At 48.8% G+C, this 24970-nt stretch overlaps 1 protein-coding gene and 1 pseudogene across 1 annotated transcript in view; both read left to right on the plus strand.

The window, feature by feature from the left end:
- The window catches only part of FHL2 (four and a half LIM domains 2), a 76270-nt gene that overhangs the window by 24237 nt on the left and 27063 nt on the right, over nucleotides 1-24970 (plus strand). The window contains exon 3 of the mRNA XM_054727948.1: nucleotides 16951-17127. Within this exon, the coding sequence (XP_054583923.1) occupies nucleotides 16951-17127 (177 nt within the window). The remainder of the gene's footprint in view (nucleotides 1-16950; nucleotides 17128-24970) is intronic.
- Nucleotides 20502-24436, plus strand: LOC103296821 (ezrin-like; annotated as a pseudogene).

Raw genomic sequence — 24970 nt, forward strand, 5'->3', positions numbered from 1 at the left:
TGAGCACCACTGGCCTACCCTGGGAATTCTTCCCTCCCTTCCTCCCTCCCTCCCTTCCTAGCCACGCCTCTTCCTGAAACCTCCACAAGAGAGGAAGATGTGAGGGCCTTGTTGGCTGGTGAAGGAATTATAGGAGAACTGAATTAAACAAGAGAAGAACTTGAATAACCTATCAGAATTGTCAGAAAATATAATTTCTTAATGTTCCTTTTATGAATTAGCCTTTTACCTATAGCAGAGAATTTTTCTCTCAAAAATGCAATCATAAAAGATAAGGACAGGACCTAAACCTTAATGCTTCCTTCTGTTGAGAATTAAGTATGTTTTCTTTTTTAAAAATTAGATACACATAATTGACATATAACATTATATTATGGTGATTGCCCAGTGGGAGGGGAGGAGGAGGGGATGGGGGGATAAATGGTGATGGATGGACATTTGACTTGGGGTGATGAACACACAATAAAGTGTACAGATGATGTGTTGCAGGATTGTGCACCTGAAACTTAATTTTAATTTTGTTCACCAGTGTCACCCCAATAAATTCAATAAAAAGGAAAAAACACATTAGTTTCAAGTGTACAGCATCATGATTCAGTATGTGTATACATCACAAAGTGATGACCACTGTAAACCTAGTTAACACCCATCACCACACTTAGTCACAATTCTTTTGTCTTATGATGAGAATTTGAAGAGTTGCTCTCTTGGCAACTTTCAGATCTGCAGTATAGTTTTAACTATCGTCTCCTTGCTGTACATCACATCCCCAGGGCTTACTTATCTTGTAACTGAAAGTTTGTACCTTTTAACCACCTTCATGTTTCCTTCTCATTCTAGATTCATCTGCCCAATTATTTGCTGAGGGCCTACTATGTGTCAAGGACTGCACTAATAATGACTAAGTGGTTTATATGCATTATGTGAAAAGACCTTCCCAACAATTTTGCAATGTGTATGCTATTAGCTCATTTTACATCTGAGCAAACTGAAGGTCTTGTGGTCGGCCCAGGCCACAGAGCATAGTATAAGGATTCAAATCCAGGCCTGATCCCAGAGATGAAACTGTACTGCCTACATGTGTTATATTTTCTATAATATTCTCTTATACTATAATCAATTACATAATGTGTGATGTTACATTTTAAACAATTCTTCTGTAATCCATTCACTCATTATTATATTTATTAAGTACATACTATGTGCCATGCACTATAGTTAGGTCTTGGGCATACAATGGTATACAAGATAGAACTTTTCAAAATTCGTTTTACCAGAACACTTTGTGAAATTTTAATTTTTTAAAAGTTTGTTCGTTGATTAAAATTGTTCAGAAAAATACATATGCCATTAGGCTCAGAACTGCATCCCGTCTTCCTCTACCTCTAGCAAACCTCCTATTGGCTTTCTATAAACTCAGCTGAACAAATTTGTTTCATGTTTTTCTTAAAGAAGGAGCATGTGTTGTGTGAATTATTTATTTTTGACTGGATGATACATTTATATAATCAAAATGTAGAAGAAACGATGGGTATCAGTGAAAACTAATCTTGCTTTCACTCGATACCCGCAGCCCCAGGTCTCGCCAGACAACCACATGAACCTCCTTTCTTTGTTTCTTATCACAAATAGGGGTTGCTTTCTGCAGTGTTCTCTACTTTTCTTTTCGCTGACATATCTTGAAGGTCACATCAAATCAATCAGTGTAGCTACCTCTCTCTTGTTAACAGATGTACATAGAAATTATTTTTAAATGTACCATATGGTCTTAAGTAGGCCCTGTTGAAGAGCATGTAACATGGTCCAGTATTTTACTATTACAAACAATTCTATAATGGCTCCTCCCCTATGTATCTCAATCTACACATGAGCGAGTCAATCTGTAAGGTAATTTGCTGTAAGGGGAAATGCTGGATTAAGGGCCAATGGTATGTATATTTATACTTTTGAAAATATTCATTATGGAGTTTTTTAAGCCGTACAAAAGGAACTAGACTAGTATAATGAACCCCACATACCTGTCACCCGCGTCAATGGTCACCATTAATCCATGGCTGATACTATCCTATATAATAAATAGCTAACATGCAAATTGTCCCCTCGACCAGGAGTTCAACCAGGAGTTCGACCATGGGCGGGGCTGGCTGGCCAACCACCCGTGGCCCCCTCCCCAGGCTGGCCCAGCCCAATTGGCCCTGATTGGGGTGGGCCGGCCAGACCCCACCCATGCACAAAATTCATGCACTTGGAGGGAGGGGGGGCATCCCTCAGCCCAGCCTGTGCCCTCTCACAGTCCAGGAGCCCTCAGGGGATGTCCGACTGACAGCTTAGGTGGGGAGTGGGCCTAAGCCAGCATTTGGACATCCTTAGCACTGCCATGGAGGCGGGAGAGGCTCCCACCACTGACCCTGCACTCTCCAGCCCTGAGCCTGGCTTCTGGCTGAGCAGTGCTCCCCCTGTGGGAGCACACTGACCACCAGGGGGCAGCTCCTGCATTGAGCGTCTGCCCCCTGGTGGTCAGTGCATGACATAACCAGCGGTTGAGCGGCCTTAGCATATCATTAGCATGTTATGCTTTGATTGGTTGAACGGCCAACTGGATGACCAGACACTTAACATAATAGGCTTTTATTATTATAGGATATGTAATGTTATGTATGCTCTGCAACTTAAATTATTTTGAGCTAACCCAGACATAATGTTACTTCATTGGTAAATGTTTTGGCACTACTTCTGAAAAGTAGGGGCTTTAAAAATTTGTGTGTAACTTCATTATCACAACTAAATTAAATTAATAATAGTTTGTCATTTTATTAAACCCAGATTGTCTCACAAAAATTTATTTTTCAAATAGTCTGTTCTTTGATTCAGAGCCTAACTTAGGTCCATCCATTCACTGCAATTGGTTAAGTTTTTTCTTAATCTTTTGGTTTCCTCTCCATTTCTCTTTTTTTTTCTTTCTTTCTTTTATAACATTATTATAGAAACTGGGTAAATTTGCTTTTGCTTCCAAAGTCTGGATTTTGTTAATTGTAGCCTCATAGAGTCATTTAATATGTTCCTCTATCCTTTAGGTCAAAGGTGAAATACAAAATTAAATTGCAGAACTTCTTAAAATAACAATAAAGAAAATACAACATATCAGAATCTATATTGTACAGTTAATGCAGTTATCAGAAGATTTATAGAACCAAATAACTATATCGGTAACAAAGAAAATGAAAACAAATGAATTAAAAACGTAACTGAGAAAACTAAATAAAATAAAGTTAGCCAAAAGAAAGAAGGTAAATGCAGCAACTAATGTTTCAATAATTTTTTAAATAAATCTTTATTGTTCAGATTATTACAGTTGTTCCTCTTCCCCCCCCCTATAGCTCCCCTCCACCTGGTTCCCACCCAACCCTCTGTCCTTACCTCCCCCCACTGTCCTCATCCATAGGTGTACGATTTTTGTCCAGTCTCTTCCCGCACCCCCTACACCCCTTTTCCTCTGAGAATTGTCAGTCCACTCCCTTTCTATGCCCCTGATTCTATTATATTCACCAGTTTATTCTGTTCATCTGATTTTTTATTCACTTGATTTTTAGATTCACTTGTTGATAGATATGTATTTGTTATTCATAATTTTTATCTTTACCTTTTTCTTCTTCCTCTTCTTAAAGAATACCTTTCAGCATTTCATATAATACTGGTTTGGCGGTGATGAACTCCTTTAGCTTTTTCTTATCTGTGAAGCTCTTTATCTGCCCTTCAATTCTGAATGATAGCTTTGCTGGGTAGAGTAATCTTGGTTGTAGGTTCTTGCTATTCATCACATTGAATATTTCTTGCCACTCCCTTCTGGCCTGCATAGTTTCTGTTGAGAAATCAGCTGACAGTTGTATGGGTGCTCCCTTGTAGGTAACTAACTGTTTTTCTCTTGCTGCTTTTAATATTCTCTCTTTGTCTTTTGCTCTTGGCATTTTAATTATGATGTGTCTTGGTGTGGTCCTCTTTGGATTCCTTTTGTTCAGGGTTCTCTGTGCTTCCTGGACTTGTAAGTCTATTTCTTTCACCAGGTAGGGGAAGTTTTCTGTCATTATTTCTTCAAATAGGTTTTCAATATCTTTTTTTTTTAAATATTTTATTGATTTTTTTACAGAGAGGAAGTGAGAGGGATAGAGAGTTAGAAACATCGATGAGAGAGAAACATCGATCAGCTGCCTCCTGCACACCCCCTACTGGGGATGTGCCCACAACCAAGGTACATGCCCTGGACCGGAATCGAACCCGGGACTCTTCAGTTCACAGGCCGACGCTCTATCCACTGAGCCAAACCGGTTTCGGCAGTTTTCAATATCTTGCTCTCTCTCTTCTTCTGGCACACCCATAATTCTGATGTTGGTACACTTGAAGTTGTCCTAGAGGCTCCTTACACTATCTTCATATTTTTGGATTCTTTTTTCTTTTTGCTTTTCTGGTTGGGTGTTTTTTGCTTCTTCGTATTTCAAATCTTTGACTTGATTCTTGCGATCCTCTAGTCTGCTGTTGGATCTCTGTATATTATTCTTTATTTCACTCAGTGTATGCTTAATTTCTAGTTAGTCCTTTTTCATATCCTTGAGGGTCTCACTACATTTATCGGCCTTTTCTAGGAAATTCTTGAAAAACCTTATAACTCTGGTTTTGAACTCTATATCCAGTCGTTTGCTTTCCCCCATTTCTGTCATTTGTGACCTGTTTCTTTGTTTCCGCATTTTGGCTGCTTCCCTGAGTTGATAGAGTGGCTTTGTGTGCTAGGTGTCCTATAGGGCCCAGTGGCTCAGCCTCCCCAATTACCTGAGGTGGACACTCTTGGTGCACCCCTTTGTGGGCTGTGTGCACAGTCTTGTTGTAGTTAAGCCTTGATTGTTGGTGGTATCACTGGGAGGAATTGAACTCCAGGCCAATTGGCTGTGAGGATCAGCTGTGTCTACGCTGGGAGAACTTCTGTGCTGGAGACACCCTTATGGGGCAAGACTTGCATCAGTGGGGCTTTGGTGCTCACTGAGTCTGCCCCCTGAGTGTGTTCCTTATGGATCTGAGGAGTTTTAATCTGGATGGTCCCACTCTGACCACTGGGTACACTGGCTCTTGGATCTCCAAGGAGGTGCAAATTTATCCTCTGCCTGAGGCCACCCAGCAGGAGCTATGGAGAGATCTGCAGATTCCTCTTCTTTGTTTGGGGTTTGGAGGTGACCAGATGAGCCCCAGCTGTGAAGCAATGCAAGCTGCTGTGGGGCCTTGAGCCTTCTTTTGGATGTTCTGGGGCTCTCTGACCCAGCTGCAGTTTGTTAGGTAATTTTAGATTGCAAAGGGCCAGGCCATTCATATGCAAAAGCCTCTGCACACAGCTTGAGTGGGGCGGGGTCTCAGGGAATCAACAGGGCAGAGCAAACAGCTATGGTTGATCCTCAGCCCTGCCCTACGAGGCCCCCGGGTCTCAGTGTCCCTCGGTAATTGCTGCAAGCACCTCTGAGAGAAAGCCACCCTCAAGTTCCGCCCGATGGCAGACAGTCCAGTTTCTCCCCATATGAGTCTGGGTCCCCAGAGTCTTGCCTGGAAATGGTGTTAAGAGCAGTCGGGAGCTTGTGTCTCCCTCCCGATTGAAAAAGACAGCCACGTACTCAGTTGCCAGCCCTTTCCACATGCACGCCTCCGTACCTCCGCACTTTACTTCCGCAGCTCCTCTGAGTCTCAGTGTGCTTTTCTCTTTCCTTCTAGTTGTAGAATGTCCACTCAGCCAGCCTTCCTGTGGTTCTGGATGATGTCCGTTTTGTCTTTTAGTTGTAGTTTTGAAGTGGTTGTGCGAGGCAGCAAGTTCAGGTGTTTACCTATGCCGCCATCTTGGTTTCTCCCTCTGTTTCAATAATTTTTAAACTTGTTTTTTAGTCGCATCATTTGAGAATTAGGAAATCATTTTATAATTTGCAACTATTTAGACAACACGCCTAGATATTATCGGAAAGATAGGTTTTTCCACACACTTTTATCTGAATTTTAAGATGCTTGACTGTCAGTGGAAATTCATGTTAGGAGACCATACTTCCGTTCTTGGTGAAAAGTTAGGGGTTCAGGAAGGAATTGGGGGGTGGGCAGGCTGGATTCCTCACATCCAATTCTGTCTGGGCTTATGTCTTGGCCCTCTGGCAGGCAATGGAGTGGCCCCTGGGAGGAGAGGCATGTCATATCCTGTAAGATACTTCATGGCTTTGCCATCTAACAGACTCCCATCAAATCTCAGCTGCATGATTCTTGTCCAGGAGGCAGTGAGCCCATCTCTGATATGGTCCTCACCCTAAATCCCTGCCTCCAAGGGGTGAAGATCAAGTAAGATACCGCACAGAGCTAGTGTCCAGTTAGTGGGAGCAATGAGTTGCATGCTTGCATGATGGAGACAGTGTGTGTGTGTGTGTGTGTGTGTGTGTGTGTGTGTGTGTGTGTGTGTGGGGGAGTGGGGGTCTGAAATATCTCCAGACATTGAGCGTCAACCAAGAGAAATCAATCCAATCGCTCTCCCTTCTCTGTGGCCCGCTGCATGTTAAACACAAATATGGCTCCCCCAGTATTTCTGCTGTGCCCTGGCTTCCAGCCCTCCTCCACCGCTGCCTGCGCCTGCAGCCTGGCCACCTCCTGAAGAACAAACATCTCTTTCCGGATGCGATGCTCCCTTTGCCAGGCCAGAGACTCCGCCTGCGCCCTCTCTCTGCAAGGTTCCCTGCTGCCACCTGTCCCTGCGGGGGTGCTTCGTGCAGAGGCCTGGGTTTGAGGTGGGAGGCGTTCTCTCCAATTCACTTGTTTTCCTCGCCCGGAGAGGATAAGCGACCAGAACCTCTGAACCGAGCCGTCGCCCCTGAGTGTTGGGCTGGGGCCTTATCCTGTCCCCTCTCCAGCAGCACAAAGAACTTGGCATTATTCATTCCTTGGGCCATTTTCTGGGTTCATTTCGTGACAGAGATGGCTCTGCAGGGTAAGGCGGACAAAAGGCCCACCTTGCAAATGCATCTCAGGCGCATGCCTCGTGCCCTCGAAAGACCCGAGAAGTGGCCGTTCCATCACCCCCGCCTCTCGCTGCGCCATCTGGGCTTGGGCCTGCCTCTGGGTGGGGGCCCCCGGCAGATCCCTACCACCCCCCGCCCCGGGTCCTAGGTCGCCCCAGCGGTGGCCAGGGGGGCCCTCAACACAAACTGCCCACGTGAGCTAACGCTCAGGACGAAGCTCCACGTCACCCCGTGCGCTGTGCACCCGAGGGAAGGAAGAAACAGCTAACAACGCGGGCTCAGTGCGCGCCGCAGTCCGGGCGCTGGCGCGGGCCCGGGAGGCCGAGGGCGCTCGCCCGGCGCCCCCGCACCCGCTGCTGCGCGCCAGCCGCTCCCGGCGCCGGGGAGGCGTGCGTCCGCCTCCTTATATGGTCAAATGACACCGGGGTTCGGCGGGCGGAAGGCTGCGCTCCAGTCGCCCGGCAGCAGAGCCGCGGAGCAGCCACGCCGGGACCTCCCGCCCGCCCCGTCCCGTCCCGGAGCGCCCGCCGCCGCGCGGTGAGTGCCGCCCTCCCGGCCACGGGGAGGGAGACGGGCTCCATCCTCACGGCTGGCGACAGGGAAGCCAAGCCCTGGGGAGACCCGGAGAGAGGTGCCGAGCGTGGGGGAGACTGCAGGAGAGGGGCGCCGAGCGGTGGGGAGATCGGGGACGGGGAGCCGAGCGGTGGGGAGATCGGGGACGGGGAGCCGAGCGGCGGGGGAGAGTCGAGGAGAAGGAAGCCGAACCGTGGTGGGGAGGCCTCGGAGGTACTGCAGCTGGGGGACCGCCCCATCCTCGGAGGGAGAACCGCGGTCCCCGTCCAGGTAAGGCAGGTCTCCCCCGGTGGAGAGCAGGGGCTGTGCCACCCACGGGCGAGTCCTGGGCAGAGACTGGCCGCGGGTGCCGGTGGGGAGGTGACCGGTCCCCACCCGGAGGCCTCGACCCTGCCCCCCTGTCTGTGCGGGTGGCTGAACCTCCCCTTTGTAGAAAGAAGTGGAGCTTGCAGTGTGGCCTCACGCATTAACTTGTGCAGAAATTAAAAAACTAAACCCCTGGGTTTATCAAAATAGGCTATTTTAAACGAAAAGAGCCTCTCACCTTAAGCTGCGCCTCAGTGATATCTTAGCGCACCCGAAACTGCCCACAGAGAGTGGTAGGTGCTGTGTCCTCTCTTAAAGGAACAACCCGTTTCCTTTCAGACCCCACTCGGGGTTCCCATGGGGCGGAGCCCAGTTGGTGAAGGGGGCACAGCTGCCTCCCCGGCTGCGCCTCGCACTGACCACCCTGTGGGCTTACAACCAGGAGAACTGTGTTCAAACACAAGGCCCATCCCCTGCTTCTTTGGCACTGCCTCAGTTTACCTGGTCTTGAAGTAATGCGTTAGAAGGAGGCTTTGCTATCCCGAAGGGGGTATAGACCAAGAAACATCTGAGGCACGTCTGAGAAGTCCTGGGACTCTGGTCGAACAATTAAACTTCCATAAAACCAAAGTCAATGGAGGACATTTCACTGTGCATTTATATAAAATGGGCTTCACCGTGTTTTTCAGATTTAGTCCGTGCCTCAGTTTTCTCAACTGGAAAACAGAGATCCGACAGTGTTTTGCTTGCAGGGTTGTTATCAAGCCCGCACATCGTGAGCAGTGTATTCGTATTTGATGTTATGTTTGTTTTTACAGATAAACTGAAGCTCAGAGAGGTTCAAGTAACTTTTGGCTAAGGTTCCCCCACCCTTACATGCCCCTGGTCCTGAGATCTGAGCCCAGATAGCTTAACTCAAGAGCTGGAGGTCTAACCACTAAGCTATAGGGGCACGCCTGAATATTGCCTTGAGGTTGCACACTTTGACCCAAGATTGCTTGTGAAATCACTTCCAGAATTGGGAGAAATCTAACTTGCAGACAGAAATGCCCAGTGGGATATTGAAAAGAATTAGACGGGGCCTCAGGAGGCCTGGGTTCGACTCCTGCCCGCACCAAGGTCGGTTCCCAGCCTCCCTCGGAGCTCAGGCTGCCTCCTTAGTCAGCAAGGGGGCTGGAGTAGGAAAATTTCTCTGACTCAGATGCCACGCTTGGGTGAACACAGAGATCTTGGATACTTCCTGTCGCTTCATTATGAGAATTTTCCAAAGCCCGTTTATCAGATGGAATTACACTGAGAGGCCATTCTCAAGATGGCCACCTTGAACACGATGCGGGCTCTTCTAAAGCGCCTCAGAGTCTGCTCTCCCGGGAGACCACGCTGGCCCTGTGATGTTGGCGGGGAGGGTGTGGGGGGAGGATGAATTGTCTCTGTTGTACTAAATTATGGGTTTGGACTTTAGCCCCTGTGGCAATTGACTTTATGTCAGCTTGACTGGGCGCTGGGCTGCCCAGACACAAATGTTATTTCTGGGTGTGTCTGTGAGGGTGTTTCTGGATTCCATTAGCATTTGAATCGGGAGACGGAGTAAAGCAGATTGCCCTTCTCCCTGTGGGTGGGCCTCATCCAATCAGGTGAAGACCTGATATAACATGAAGGCCCAGCAAGAGGGAACCCCACCTGCCCAGCTGCCTCGCTGGGGCAGAGTCCTTTCCGGCTTCGGCCTTGGACTGAGGCATCAGCTCCCCTCGGGCCTGGAGCCTGCTGGCTTTGGAACGAGAACTCGCACCACGGGTGTTCCTTATTCTCGCGCTTTGCAACTCCTGTATAGTCACTCTCCCATTGGTTCTGTTTCTCTGGAGAACCCCGACTACTATAGCTCCCCAGGAACTTGTTTAAAACGTCTCCCCACCAACTCTTCGTCTTGTTTTTTAAGATTCCATCATGCCTTTGCTATGCTGGTCTTGATGTTCCCTTTGCTGTAAACTAGGGTGTCCTCTTGGCGATCTCATGCGGGGTTCGGGGCAGCATTTGGTCTCTATGGTGAGTCCAGTTCTGATGGGGAATTCTCACACCTGGCCTGAACTTGGACATCACATGTATCACCCTCGTCCTCAGCCTTCGTCATCCTTTACTGCCCGGTTTAGTCTGTGACTTAAAGATCTCCTCTTGGCTTATGGTGTGAAGTGAGGCAAGTGATGTCTATGCCAATAAAAGGAGCAGCTGCCCTGTTTCTGTGGGTAAATAAAACTCATGTCCAAGGGCATCCTTGAAGTCTGTAAACATTTAGGTTTTCAGTCAAAAAGAAAGAAGATCTGTCTATGATGATACAGCTTTTAGAAAATAAGACAGCCACTCCATGCACAGAGTAGCGAGACTCGTGTAAGCGACCCCGCCAGGACCCTGACGCCATGTGCTGAGCAAGCACGGGAGGTGCGGGGCTGGGAGGTGAAGAGGCCAAGGCCAGGCTCTCATGAGAGTTGGGGTCACCAAAGGAAAAGGCCACTTGAGGGTCATAGTAGATGGAAGGCCAGGCAGACCGCAGAGCACAAACAACAAGCTGCCTTTCGGAGACTGGGTGAGGGTGAGGGTGAGGGTTAGGGTTAGGGTTAGGGTTAGGGTTAGGGTTAGGGTTAGGGTTAGGGTTAGGGTTAGGGTTAGGTTTTTGGCGAGAGAGTGAACGTGTAAATAACTTGCTCCCATGTCCCCAGGAAGAGCAGTGGTAGAGCTGTAGGGTGGGTCCCCTCTCACCCGCTGCACTGAGATGAGTTATGAACCTGAGGCAACCCGCCATTCTAGCTGCATAATTATGCTTGTCTAGCATCAACTGAACTGACATGTTTTGAGATTAACTTACAAGATAGTATCTGGAAGGTGATTTAAATTCTTTGGGCTAGAACTGGACGGGGACTCTTTCAGACATTCTGTGTCTTATCTCAGTGTCCCAGTACCTAAGGCAGTATGGGGAACATAGTGGTTACCTCACACATTCCTGTTGACTGAATTTAAAAGGCCAGAGGACATCAATTCTTGCATTTATGGACTTAAGGTCAGAAATTTGACATTTATTATTTCCCCATTTCTTTTCGGTATTCCATATTTAAAAAGTTTATTTGCAGGACAGCAGTTACCTTAGTCAAGCATTGTCTTTCACACAAGACATTCCTTTATCAGAGACTAATCAGATTTTTGTTTGGTTTTTGAAAGTTACCAGTTTACATACCAAATCATGATACATCCCTGACCAATGCTCATAGACATACTCAGTTCAGAGTCATTCAATTAATCCATAAATATATCGTATTTCTGTAGGCATAGTCAATCTTACAGCTTACCAATAATCTAAACATCTGTTTCAGGAGAATTCTAGGTAAGTTATTATATTTTTAAAAATAGCAACATCTCTTGAACTGGCCCCCTCTCCCTTTCACCAGAATTTTCACTTAAAAGAAGGAGTTCAGCTAGACTAATGAAAAGTGCGGGCAGTAAGGGTCCTGCTTTATAGTCACGCAGTGTCTGAGGACTTTGTATAACTGATTGATAAATCTCACCCCCATCTGACAACATACATAGTTATTAGAACCTTATTGACTATATTCCCTATGCTGTACTTTACATCGCTGTGACTATTCTGTAACTACCAATTTGTACTTCTTAATCCCTTCACCTTTTTCACCCAACACCCCCTCCCATCTGGCAACCATCAGAATGTCTGCTGTATCTATATGAGTCTGTTTCTGTTCTGCTTGTTTCTTTATTTTGGTTTTTACATTCAGTTGTTGATAGATACGTACTTATTGCCATTTTATTGTTCATATTTATTTTATCTTTTTTTCCTTCTCTCTGGAAAGCTCTGGTTGATTGTTAACAAGCTATGGCATTTCCTAGCTGGCTCCCTGGTGGCTTTTAAAGGTGGCCCTGGCTTTGTCGGGACTGACTTCTCTTTAGGAACTGAGTGTTAGAGGAGTTGATCTAGAAGACACTTGGGTTTGGAGGGGGAAAAGGGAAATGGCATCTTGGGGGTCAGAGCAAAGTAGGTAGTTAGAAAGGATATAATTGGAGCCCTGGCCGGGTTTCTCAGTGGTTAGAGCGTTGGCCCATGGAGTTGGATTCCCCATCAAGGGCACGTACCTGAGTTGCAGTTTGATCCCTGGCTCTGGTCAGGGTGCATGAGGGAGGCAACCAGTTGATGTTTCTCTCTCTCCCTTCCACTGTCTCTAAGAAAGCAATGGAAAAAAATGTCCTCGGATGAGGATTAACAAAAAGAGAGAGAGAGAGATAATCAGAAAGGAGGCTTAACTGAGTCTACTTTTGCACATCTGGCCGTGTTAGGTCAAGGTGACCCTGTGGGTCGCCCACGTGGGAAGAATGGGGTGAGGTCTGAGAAGCAGAGGCCTGGGCCAGCATGCCCGGCAGAGGCTGTCCGCCACACGGGCCCCTCCTGTGATTCTCAAGAAACCCTTCTGGTCAAAACGAGTGGACGCCGTCTGGCTGTCCATGTCCTCGCCTCTCTTCCTCACCTCCTTCTTACCACTGCCCCCTACTTCCCTTACCGTCTTCCTGTGCTCCTTCTCCCTTCTCTTCATGCTTCTCCTCTCTCCCTAGCTCTGACACTTGCCCTCTCAAACTTTGTTTTACAGTATTACCCACATCTAAACTCTGTAGACTTTTAAACAGTAATTATTCCTTAGGGAGTGAGCCCAGTGCATCTTTGCCCCAGGGCTCTCTGAACTTGATTCTTGCATCTGACTGAATGTGGGGCTGAGGGAGACGCAGATCACAGTCCCCCCACCCACCTCCTGGGCCTGCGCCCTGCCCGCTGCGCCTGGGACGTGCCTTGCCCACCGCAGTTTGCTTGGCCTGGAGCCAAGCCTGTTGCCTAAGATCCAGCTTCTTCACATGCCCTGGCTGCTCAGAGCCCGGAGGGATGACACCAGAGAATGACTTCTCCCTCACAGGGATGAGGACTCGGGCCACTGAAGTAACAAGTCAGCAGTCACACCTTCGGTTTGGGTGGCTCCTTGCATGCTCTTGCGTCGTCCTGCCAGCACTGCTGTGTGCAGGTAATGGACAGGAGGGATATACGTATACCCTGTCAAGGGGGTCCTGAGGTTCAGAGAGGGTCAGCGATCATACACAGTTAGGTTGAAACAGCCCTGATTGAACCAAGACGTCCTGTTTTTATTGAAGAAACAAGTCAACAGTGGACTCTGACACCCAAGGAACATATGTTGAGTCATTGCCCTCAGTCTTGTCCCCACCCACATGGCAGTGTGGGGCTCCCACCCAGTGCGCTCTCAGCAGGGCCCTCTGTGTCCCCTCCACACGCACTGCAAGCTCGGGGAGCTAACGTGCTAAACCCTTGCCCACGGGCGCATCATGTTCATGACCAAGGCCACAGGCCCTGCTGTCCTGGCCTTCGACTACCTTTTCCGCTTCATCTTTGCTGTTCCTGAAGTGGCCACTCACTCCCGTCTTCCCGGGGTGTCCCCCACCCTTCCCTGTTGCTTGTCTCCCTGCCTCTGCTCACTCTGCCCCTGGGCCGGCAGCGTCAGCTGCTAACCTTCCCCAGCACAGGGACCGTCTCCTGCAGGCAGCCTGTCCTGCCGTCCCGGAGGGAGCTCAGCTCCGCCCTGGCTGTGCCCAGGGCAGCCCTGTCCTGAGCGGGAGCCTGAGAGTCTGACATATATCCGTTTTCCTTCCTAGACGGAAGGTTCCTTCAGGGACGGCCTGTGTCTGAATCACATTTGTATCTAGCATTTTGCATCACTTCTGCCACCCAATTCCAGCTCAACTGATGCTTCCTGAATGAATGAATGCTCAGGTGCTTTATGGGGTTTAAACATGGACAATGACAGGGGCTCCTGCTGAAGGACTGTGGATACATTTTTCCTATTAACAAGAAGCTTAGGTTTGATCGTGTCACTTAAATGCACAAGAGCATGTCCCATGTGGTAGCACTTGATTAAGGGAGAACTGGCTTAACCACTGTGACAGAAGGGAGCTCTTGGTTTTCTCATTAGCTTATGGGCTACTTACTTTTCATTCTCAGGGTTGGTGCTTCATAGAATTCTCTGGAAATCCGTAAGAGGGCTTCTCAGATAAAGTGTGTCCTGCCCTGTCCTAATTAACGGTGGGTGCTCCCCTTACACCTAACCTGTCGTGTAAAGCAGAAGTGTCTTCTAATCATTGAAGGCATCGTAACTTCTCAGAGAAGATACCAAGCCAGGAGGAAGAGACCCATCATCACGAGACAAAAGTCTACAGAAAGGGGGCCTGACCCGGGCCAAGGGCCTCATCCCCGTTGGGCCTTCTGAGCAGGCGAGGCCTCACCCTTCCTGCGGGGCGTCAGAATCAGTGACGACACGCTGCCTCGGGAGCGCCTGCGTCACGCTTTGAGCAGACAGGGAGCCCCCTCCTCGTGCTCAGAGTGACTCGCTGCCGTTACTGCTGTCCTGGTCTTGTGCACTCGGAGGAGGGAGCAAACGGATGCCGGGCGTGTGAGCGTCACGGCCATTGCCTTCGAGGAAAGAAGGTTCACCGTTTCACCAGCTGAGAACATGAACATGGTGCTCGAGAGCGGGTGTCGGTGAGGCCAGCAGGGCTGTGCTTGTCCCGCCCACATGCAGCCACCTTGCCATTGAGACTGGGAGTTTGTTTTGTCAGATTTCGATGGCTAGCTCATGTGAGAACTCATGTGAATCATCCTTTTTCATTAAGACTCCTGGCCAGTTGTTCAGCGGTGAGAGCGCCGGCCCGCACAACAAAGGGTCGTGGGTTCGATTCCTAGTCAAGGGCACGTACTTGAGTTGCAAGTTTGATCCCTGGCCCTGGTCAGGGCACGTGTAGGAGGCAACCAATTGATGTGTCTCTCTCACATCGATGTTTTTATCTCTCTCTCTGTCTCTCCCCCCACCCCCTTCCCTCCTTTCCAGTCTCTTGAAAAATATCCTCCAGTGAGGATTAACAACAACAGAAAGATTCCTGCGCTCCAGTTTTTCCTCCATAAAATGAAACTAGAAAATCTTGGGAGTTTCTGGCAGCTTTTAAAATTCCATGATTTGTCGTTCTGTCTCCTTTTGTTTTTATCTCAGTATATCCCTGTTTCCTCCTCTCTTTCATTTTTATTTCAGAATCTCAAGGTATGATTCTTATATTTGTTTGAATAAAATGGGCCATAAACCTCTAGTTCCACAGATAAATGGCAGCCTTTATTGGAAAAATATATGTGTTGGAAGGACAGTGTTCAATTGTGATGAAATAAATGACAGCCACTTTCAAAACTGAGGAATTGAAGGAGAGCATCCAGTCTTCTGCCAGCATAGCTGCTGCAACCTGTGATGGCTTCTGTGTAAAGTATATTCAGTGTCTCTCTCTCTCTCTCCCTTCCTCCCCGCCTCTCTCTCTCTCACTCTCTCACACACACACACACACACACACACACACACGCCCACCTTTCCCCACCCCTTTCTTTCCCAGGCACATTACCTCTGCTTTCCTTCTCCTAAGCTCCAAGGGCCCTTCTTTTGCCTCTGTAACTTGTTTCTTGGGCCCACGCAGCCCAGCTGGCTCACTTCTTCCAGGGCTCACTTGTACCTCTGTGACTTTCTAAATAAACTTTTGCTAGTAAAAACAAAAATAAAGCATATTTATATGTTGGGTCACAGAATAATAATTCAAACGCTTAAGAGCCACATCTTGTGATGTTATTACAGGAACATCCAGACAGTGTTTTCTTTAACTCCAGGAAGAGCGATTCAGAAGGCTGGATCTTGCCACATGTGTCCAGCTGCACATTCAATACTCTTGGAAAAAAACTGTTCTATAAATCTGGAAATAACTAAGTCCGGATACTTGAATAATGTTCATTTCTTGGCTTACAGTTGTCAAGACCTTGTATATACAGGAGTACAAAATTAATAAACACTGTCATATCTGCTGCTATTATAAACCAGGCAACAATATTTTATTTGCATCGTAGGGTTTTATTACGAAATTTCACACTTAAATGGTTTGAAATGACGGAAAATTGAACCAAGTTTAATTAGAATTCATGAAACATTGCTCAGAGTTACACAGCCAGTCTACATATTTAACAATTTATTGAACTTTTTACTTTTCACAAATTAAATATTGCCACTTGAGAATGTATTCCTGCAGAATATCAGCTCTGTGTTTTTAATGCCCTGGAGATGTCTATCCACACCAGGTATTTCTGGAAGAGTTCTAACCTGTACGGGAATGGCACACGAGGAGGAGGCGAGGTGAAAACCTCCTGTCCCCTCCCCCTCCCTGTCCCTTCCTGCTCATGCACACTCCAGGCTCACCCTGGAAAAATGCAGTGACTGGCCTGAGACACATTCTTGTTCCTTTTGGAAAACCGGGAGGCGCTGCCTGGAGAGGCCTTTGCCTGCAGTCACGGTGCTAATCCCGTTCCTGGAAGCCAGCCTTCCGTGCCCTGCGCTCAGGCGACCCGGGCGTGGGAGGAGGAAGATGACTCGCCCGAGGAATGTATGGCACTTTTTCTTGTGCCGGGGTAGGTGCTTCCCGATGCAATGTCAAGGTCATGGGTAATGAATGCTCTCTGGTAGGCCTCCAACCGCAGGTTTACCGACTCCAAACCCCTCCCTGGGCCACTGCGGTTTCTTACTTTCACATTGACGAACACATGGAACTCTTGGAAACTTCGTAGAAATGAATTCATTGTCTGTGTGCCTGCCTTTCTGTCTGGGGGCCAGCAGGCAGGGAAGACGCAGGCCCTGTCACACATTGCGCACACTTGAAGCACGTGCATGAGGGCTCTGCGCAAACTCTTGTGCCCAAAACTGAGGTGGCTTTTTCTGACACGGTCAACGATACAAAACTGCCTCCCATGCATTTTTTTATTTAAAGTATTGAAAATTAGGATCATTACAAGGCCGAGTTAGTTACTCACCAGAGGAGGGAGCCACCAGTTGGCGAGAGATGACACAGGGCAGCAGCCCCGCCAGGGCTCAGCACGGGCACTCGCGGGCGCTCACTGTGACACGTGTTCTCTCCTGTTTGGCAGGTCACTGAAAAGCCGGGGGTCAAAATGGAGCGCTTTGACTGCCACCATTGCCAAGAGTCTCTCTTTGGCAAGAAGTACATCCTGAGGGAGGAGAGCCCCTACTGCGTGGCCTGCTTCGAGGCCCTCTACGCCAGCACGTGCGAGGAGTGCGGGAAGCCCATCGGCTGCGACTGCAAGGTACCGGCCCCCGGCTGTGCCCGTAGCTCCCGCCCCTCCCCCCGCTCCCCAGGAACCACGGGCCGTGTGCATGGTGGTGCTGAAGTCCCGATCCGGATCCCCTGATGAAATTCCATCCTTTGGAGCCCCCGCCCCCACCACCACTCCGAGGTCGGATCCTTCAGTGTCTTTTCGAGCCTCTTCCCTCCCTGGTTCCGTCTCTGCCCGCTCCTGCTTGCATAGCACGTGCACAGTGCTTTCCCCGGGCGTGTGCGGGGCGGCCCGCGTACCTGTCTTCGGTTTCAGGTATCCGTGTCCTTATCTCACACCCGCCCGCGCCCACCGCTGCAGCTTCCTTGATGGCGACGCTCTTACTCATGTTTGCTTTGCGCTGACTCACGGGAGCAGGTGCTGCTCAGCCCGGATCTGCGGTGCCAGCGGCGGGCACTGGCATAGGAGGGGCTCCTCCCTCTCGTGGCAGAAGGTCGGGATTTGCCCTTTCTTTTTTCAAGGGAAAGGCACACGCGTGGGAATCCCCCGCTTTCCTGCTGTGAGGGCGCAGCAGGTTCAGCCGAGGCCCTGGCCCTGGGTGCCGCCCGCCCGGCTGGGCCGAGTGTTGGGAACGCTGGCCTGTGCTGCTCAGCGTGTTTGGTCCACACTGGCCCCTGAAGGCCCCCCTGGGGCCGCCGTGTCTGAGACCGCCCTCTCCCCCCCAGGACCACTGCTGAAACACCCGCAGCGCTGTCCGCGACGGCCACCCAGGAGCCGTAGATTGGGCACAGAGTGGGGTCACATTGGAATCTCTAAAGGGATTCCCAGATTTCAAGGCAATGTATGGCATCTCCCTATTTCCTGCTCTCATTCCTTTGTGCTCTTTTGGGATTGTGTCACCCGCCTCCGCCGTTAAAATGTCAGTTCCTCATTGCTGACTGGCCGAGTCAGCCGTGCACTGACGGCTGTTCTAACCCGCCCCGTGCACGGTCCCTGCACGTCCTTGCTTGGCCACGTCGGGCCCAGCACAGGCAGTCAGCTGTGGGCTGCGCCCTCCGTTTCTGTGCTAGGCAGGCAGTGACAATTGCGGGATCGTTTCCATCTTGTGCGGAAAGAGGCCTTTGTCCTGAGCAGAGACAGAGGGTGTGCGGTGGCCGCTCCAGGCCACGCGGCGTGTGGCTTTGCCGTCAGAGCAGGAGTGGCAGCCAGGGGTCCGGACAGGAAGCTCAGAAGTGGTCCTGCGTAACCTGCAAAAGGTCCAGCCCTCCAGCACCGTGAGCAACTCGCTGATTGCGAGCCGGGAAGTTGAATACCGTCTCCAGCTTTTCCTGAGGTGTCCCTGCCTCACAGCCCTCAGGCCCTGTTCGCTCCCCGGGCCGAGCATGCCCAACTGCCCGCTCCAGCCTGGCTGGCTCGCCAGCTGTCTGCACTGGGGCTGACTACTTGAGCCCTCTGTGCCGTCTTCACATCTCTCAAAGGGAGGTGACACCAGGGTGCCACTTCCTGGGGGTATAGGGTATGTAGACATGAGCCCTGGGCACCAGGAATGGCAGCCAGGTGTCACTATCAACTCCAAACTACCACCTTCCTGCCCACGGCTTCCCTGCTCTTCCCATAACATGTTCCCTCCACACACCTCTCCCTTTATCAGTTTTCATTATAAAAACATCAATAAAGGTGTCTGGTTTAAGGAACAACTAACAGGCAGGAAAAAAAAATCATCTATACTAATAAAAGGGTAATATGCTAATTAGGAAATCCGTAAGAGGGCTTCTCAGATAAAGTGTGTCCTGCCCTGTCCTAGAGGGCAAAGAACAACTGTAGTTTAAAGGAAACATTTTGGATATTTGCCGAAACCGGTTTGGCTCAGTGGATAGAGCGTCGGTCTGCGGACTCAAGGGTCCCGGGTTCGATTCTGGTCAAGGGCATGTACATTGGTTGCAGGCACATCCCCGGTGGGGGGTGTGCAAGAGGCAGCTGGTCGATGTTTCTCTCTCATCGATGTTTCTAGCTCTCTATCCCTTTCCCTTTCTCTCTGTAAAAAATCAATAAAATATATTTTAAAAAATAAAATAAAAAAAAATAAAGGAAACATTTTGGATATTTAAAGGTACTCATACTAGACTGGAGACTAATGTAAAAACAAAACAAGCTGGTGTAGCTAATTGGGTTGAGTGTCAACCTATGAACCAGGAGGTCACAGTTCAATTCCTGGTCAGGGCACATGCCCTGGTTGCAGTCTCAATACCCAGTGGGGGCATGCAGGAGGCAGCTAATCAATGATTCTCACACATCATTGATGTTTCTGTCTCTACCTTTCCCATTCTCTCTGAAATAAATACACACACACACACACACACACACACACACACACACTAGAGGCCTGGTGCATGAAATTCATGCCTGGGTAGTGTCCTTACACCTGACCAGCCATCAGGGACAATCGGGCCTTCTGGCTGCTGGCTGGGGCCTCCCTTCCCTGACTGCCGACCAGGGTCTCCCTTCGTTCCACGCTGCCCCCCTGGTGATCAGTGCACATCATAGTGAGCGATCAGTCTCCCAGTCGAACTCCCGCAGGGACAATTTGCATATTAGGCTTTTATATACTAGTATATAGCTATATTAAAAATAAATAAATAAATAACAAAAATCACTTACCATTTCTCTAATACAATTTAGTGAAAGACCCTCTAACCTCCTTATTCTTTAGCACATATTTTATGAGCAAACACAAGAATCCTCCAAATGGGGCCAAAGTCAATATGACTGCTGCAAAGTCAAGAGTTAATCATGCTGAACTTTTCAACCCAGATTATTGTTTGTGGCATTACGCCATGTGACTTCCCACATGTTGGAAGAAAAAGAGATGTTGACTTGAAGTTAGATTTTGCCATTTGGTGCTTTTGAATATTTGGAACAGTTTTCTTGACTCAGAAATAATGATATGATTGACTTTGTGGAGGAAGCAATGGTAGCAAAGAATGTTTGTTCCTTCATAGGGAGCAACTGAGTGGGCAGAGCTGGGGCCATTCTCTTAGAATAGCACAGGCACTCGAGCCTCACGTGACGCCCTCTGAAGGATGGGGTTTGTGGGAATTGGGCTAATCTTGTGGTACTGACTGCCTTTTATTTTTATTTATTTTATTTTTTAAATTAAATCTTTATTGTTGAAAGTATTACATATGTGCCCTTTTTCCCCTCATTGACCCCGCCTAGCCCACCCCATCGCCTGCCCCAGGCCTCACCACCCTGTTGTCTGTGTCCATGGGTTATGCATATTCGCATACAAGTTCTTTGGTCTCTTCCCACCCACCCACCCTCTGAGGTTCCACAGTCTATTCCAGGCTTCCGTGTCTCTGGATCTATTTTGTTCATCACTTTATTTTGTTGATTACATTCCATGCATGGATGAGATCATGTGGTACTTGTCTTTCTCTGACTGGCTTATTTCACTTAGCATAATATTCTCCAGGTCCCTCCATGCTGTCTCAAAGGGTAAGAGATCCTTCTTTTTTACTGCTGCCTAGTACCCTATGGTGTAAATGTACCACAGCCTTTTTATCCACTCATCTACTGATGGGCACTTGGGCTGTTTTCAAATCTCAGCTATTGTAAATTGTGTTGCTGTGAACATAGGGGTGCATATATTCTTTCTAATAGATGTTTTGGGTATTTTATGATATATTCCTAGAAGTGGGATGACTGGGTCAAAAGTTCCATTTTTAATTTTTTGAGGAAATGCCATACTGTTCTCCACAGTGGCTGCACCAGTCTGCATTCCCACCAGCAGTGCAGGAGGGTTCCCTTTTCTCCACATCCTCACCAGCACTTGTCAGTTTGTTGATTTATTGATGGTAGCCATTCTGACAGGTGTGAGGTGATAGCCTCATGGTCGTTTTAATTTGCATTTCTATGATGATCAGTGACTTTGAGCATTTTTTCATATGTCTCTTGGCCTTCTGTATGTCCCCTTTGGAGAAGTGTCCTTTTAGGTCCTTTGCTCGTTTTTTAATTGGATTGTTTGTCTTCCTGTTGTTAAGTTATATGAGTTCCTTTTATATTTTGATGTTAACCTTCATCAGATGTATCATTGCCAAATATGTTCTCCCATGCAGTGGACTTTCTTATTGCTTTGTTGATGGTTTCTTTTGCTGTGCAGAAGCTTTTTATTTTATGTAATCCCATTTGTTTAGTGTCCTTATTTTCCTTTGCCCAAAGAGATGTATCTGTAAACCTATTGCTACGAGAGATATCTGAGATTTTGCTGTCTATGGTTTCTTCTAGGATTTTTATGGTTTGATGACTTACATTTAAATCTTATCAATTTTGAGTTTATTCTTGTGTATGGTGTAAGTTAGTGGTCTAGTTTCTTTCTTTTTTTTTTTTTTGCATGTATCTGTCCAATTTTCTCAGCACCATTTATTAAAGAGACTGTCTTGAGTCCATTGTATATTCTTGCCTACTTTGTCAAGTATTAATTGAGTGAATGGCTTGGGTTGATTTCTGGGGTCTGTATTCTATTTCATTGATCTATATGCCTGTTCTTGTGCCAGTACCAGGTTGTTTTGGTTACTGTGGCTCTGTATTATTGTGATGCCTCCAACTTTGTTCTTCTTTCTCAAGATTGCTGTTGCTATTGGAGGTCTTTTTTGGTTTCATATAAATTTTTGGAGAGTTTGTTCTAAATCTGTGAAATATGCTGTTGGTGTTTTAATAGGGATTGCATTGATTCTGTAGATTGCCTTGGATAGTATGGACATTGTAATGATGTTGATTCTACCAATCCATGAACATGGTATATTCTTCCACTTGTTTATATCTTCCTCTATCTCTTTTTTTCAACGTCCTGTAGATTTCTGAGTACAGGTCTTATACATCCTTGATTAAGTTGATTCCTAAGTATCTTAATTTTGTTGTTGCAATGGTAAATGGAATTATTTCTTTAGTTTCTCTTTCTGAGAATTCATTATTGGAGTATAAAAAGGCCATTGATTTCGGGTGGTAATTTTGTATTTTGCTACATTGCCAAATTCATTTATTAAAACTAGTAGTTTTTTGGTGGGGTCTTTAGCATTTTATATATATAATATCATGTCATCTGCAAATAATGACAGTTTTACTTCCTCTTTTCCAACTTGGATGTCTTATTTCTTCTTGTCTGATCACTGTGGCTAGGATTTCCAGTACTAGTCTACATAATAAAAGCCCAGCGACCAAAATGGTGGAAAGACCAGAACAACCACAATGACCAGAACAACCGGGGCCCCTCGCCCCGGCTGACCCAGCCCCCCAGCAGGGACCCCCACCCCAATCAGGGGTGTGGCCAGCCTGCAAACTGCCTGAGGCCTCTTGCTCCACCTGGCCCTACCCGCAGTGGGGACCCTCACCCTGATAGGGGTGTGGCCAGCCTGCAAACCGCCAGAGGCCCCTCACCCCAGCTGGCCCCACCCCCCAGCGGGGATCCCCATCCCCATCGGGGGCCCCCTTCAGGGCAGGCCGGCCGGCTCCCACCTGTGCACCAGGCCTCTATAGAAATATTAAACCCTGACCGTCACTGCTGCCCTCCAGTCCCCACCGCCATCTCCGCTGCTGCTGCTGCTGCTGCTGCGCCGTGCTCCCGAGGACTGAGGAGAACCCACCAGGAACCAGAAATGCTGAAACCAATAAATGTCGGAGTCACCACCATGGATGCACGGAGCTTTTTGATCAGGTGGTTAAGACTATCGGCCTTAGGGAAGTGTAGTACTTCGGCCTCCAGTATGTAGATAATAAAGGATTTTCCACCTGGTTGAAACTTGATAAAAAGGTGTCGGCCCAGGAGATCAGGAAGGAGAATCCCCTGCAGTTCCAGTTCAGGGCCACGTCCTACCCCGAAGACATGTCTGAGGAGCTCATCCAGGACATCACACAGAAGTTTTTCTTCCTCCGAGTGAAGGAGGGCATTCTTAGCGATTAGATTTACTGCCCTCCCAAGACCGGGGTGCTCCTCGGCTCCTACGCCGTGCAGGCCAAGTTTGGAGACTATAACAAAGAAATTCACAATTTGGGTATCTCAGCTCCGAGCGGCTGATCCCCCAGAGAGTCATGGACCAGCACAAGCTCACCAGGGACCAGTGGGAGCCACCCGGAGCACGAGGGATGCTCAAAGATAGTGACATGCTGGAGTGCCTGAACATTGCCCAGGACCTGGAAATGTACAGAATCAACTATTTTGAGATAAAAAACAAGGAAGGAACTGACGTGTGGCTTGGAGTGGATGCCCTGGGACTAAATATTTATGAGAAAGATGGTAAGTTGGCCCAAAGATTGGCGTCCCGTGGAGTGAGATCAGGAACAACTCTGTAATTACAAGAAGTTTGTCCTCAAGCCCATTGAGAAGCAGGCGCCTGACTTTGTCTTCTATGCCCCCCGCCTGCCATCAACGAGCGGATCCTGCAGCTCTGCAGGGGTAGCCATGAGCTGTACATGCGCCGCAGGAAGCCTGACACCATCGAGGTGCAGCAGACGAAGGCCCAGGCCCGTGAGGAGAAACACCGGAAGCAACTGGAGCGGCAGCAGCTGGAAACCGAGACGCAGAGGCGAGAGACTGTGGAGAGAGAGAAGGAGCAGATGATGCGGGAGAAGGAGGAGCTGATGCTCAGGCTCCAGGACTATGAGCAGAAGACCAAGAAGGTCGAGGAAGAGCTCTCGGACCAGATCCAGAGGGCCCTGCAGCTGGAGGAGGAGGAAGCGGGCGCAGGAGGAGGCGGAGCGCCTGGAGGCCCACCGTATGGCTGCGCTGGCCAAGGAGGAGCTGGAGAGGCAGACGGTGGATCAGATAAAGAGCCAGGAGCTGCTGGCCACGGAGCTCGCGGAGTACACCGCCAAGATCGTGCTCCTGGAGGAGGCACGCAGGTGCAAGGAGGACGAGGTAGAGGCATGGCAGCACCAGGCGAGGGAAGCCCAGGATGACCTGGTGAAGACAAGGAGGAGCTGCAGCTGGTGATGGCGCCGCTGCCCCCGCCGCCCCCTGTGTATGAGCCAGTGGCCTATCATGTCCGCGAGAACCTGTAGGAGGAGGGCACGGAGGACTCAGGCTACAGCGCCGAGCTGTCCAGCGAGGGCATCCTGGACGACCGCAACGAGGAGAAGTGGGTCACTGAGGCCGAGAAGAACCTGCGCGTGCAGCAGCAGCTGATGACTCCGTCCAGCGAGCTGTCCCAGGCCAGAGACGAGAACAAGAGGACCCACAATGACATTGTCCACAACGAGAACATGAGGCAAGGCCGTGACAAGTACAAAACGCTGCGGCAGATCCGGCAGGGCAACACCAAGCATCGACGAGTTCGAGGCCGTGTGAGGCCGGGCCGGGACTGGCAGGGCGGGCCACGCCTGGGCCCCGTGGGTCACACGCAGACTCTGAAACTCGTATTCATGGTTCTCTAAATCTAGACTGCTCCTCGTACCCAGCTCCTTTAAAGAGAGTGGCAGTTTCCGGGGCTGGGACAGTAGAGGCTCCCCTGGTTATTTTCCCATTTGTATCATAGTGCCAGACGGGCCTGGTTTTTACTGTTGTTGTTTAATCACTTCCTGGCTGTGCTGGGGCAGGGCCGATTGAATCAAGGAAAGGGCCGCTGTTCGCCTGAGGAGCAGCTCCGTGCTGGCGTGTGTGAGAGTCGTGTCATTAAAGCAGCCGCAGTGGCTCCAGTCTGTACCATATTCCTTCTGTATTTGAAATCAGCAGATTAATAGATTCACTTGATTTCTGTGAAGGATGCATCTCTTCCGTCAAACATATTTATGTGTTTGAGGCTTGAAAACTGGGTTGAAAGCACTCACACACGTGCACACAGCGACTTCCTCCCTCGGTGGCCGCATCCTCGCTCATTCCGGA

Source organism: Eptesicus fuscus, chromosome 16 (genome assembly GCF_027574615.1).
Source record: "Eptesicus fuscus isolate TK198812 chromosome 16, DD_ASM_mEF_20220401, whole genome shotgun sequence".
In the NCBI taxonomy this organism is placed as follows: domain Eukaryota; kingdom Metazoa; phylum Chordata; class Mammalia; order Chiroptera; family Vespertilionidae; genus Eptesicus; species Eptesicus fuscus.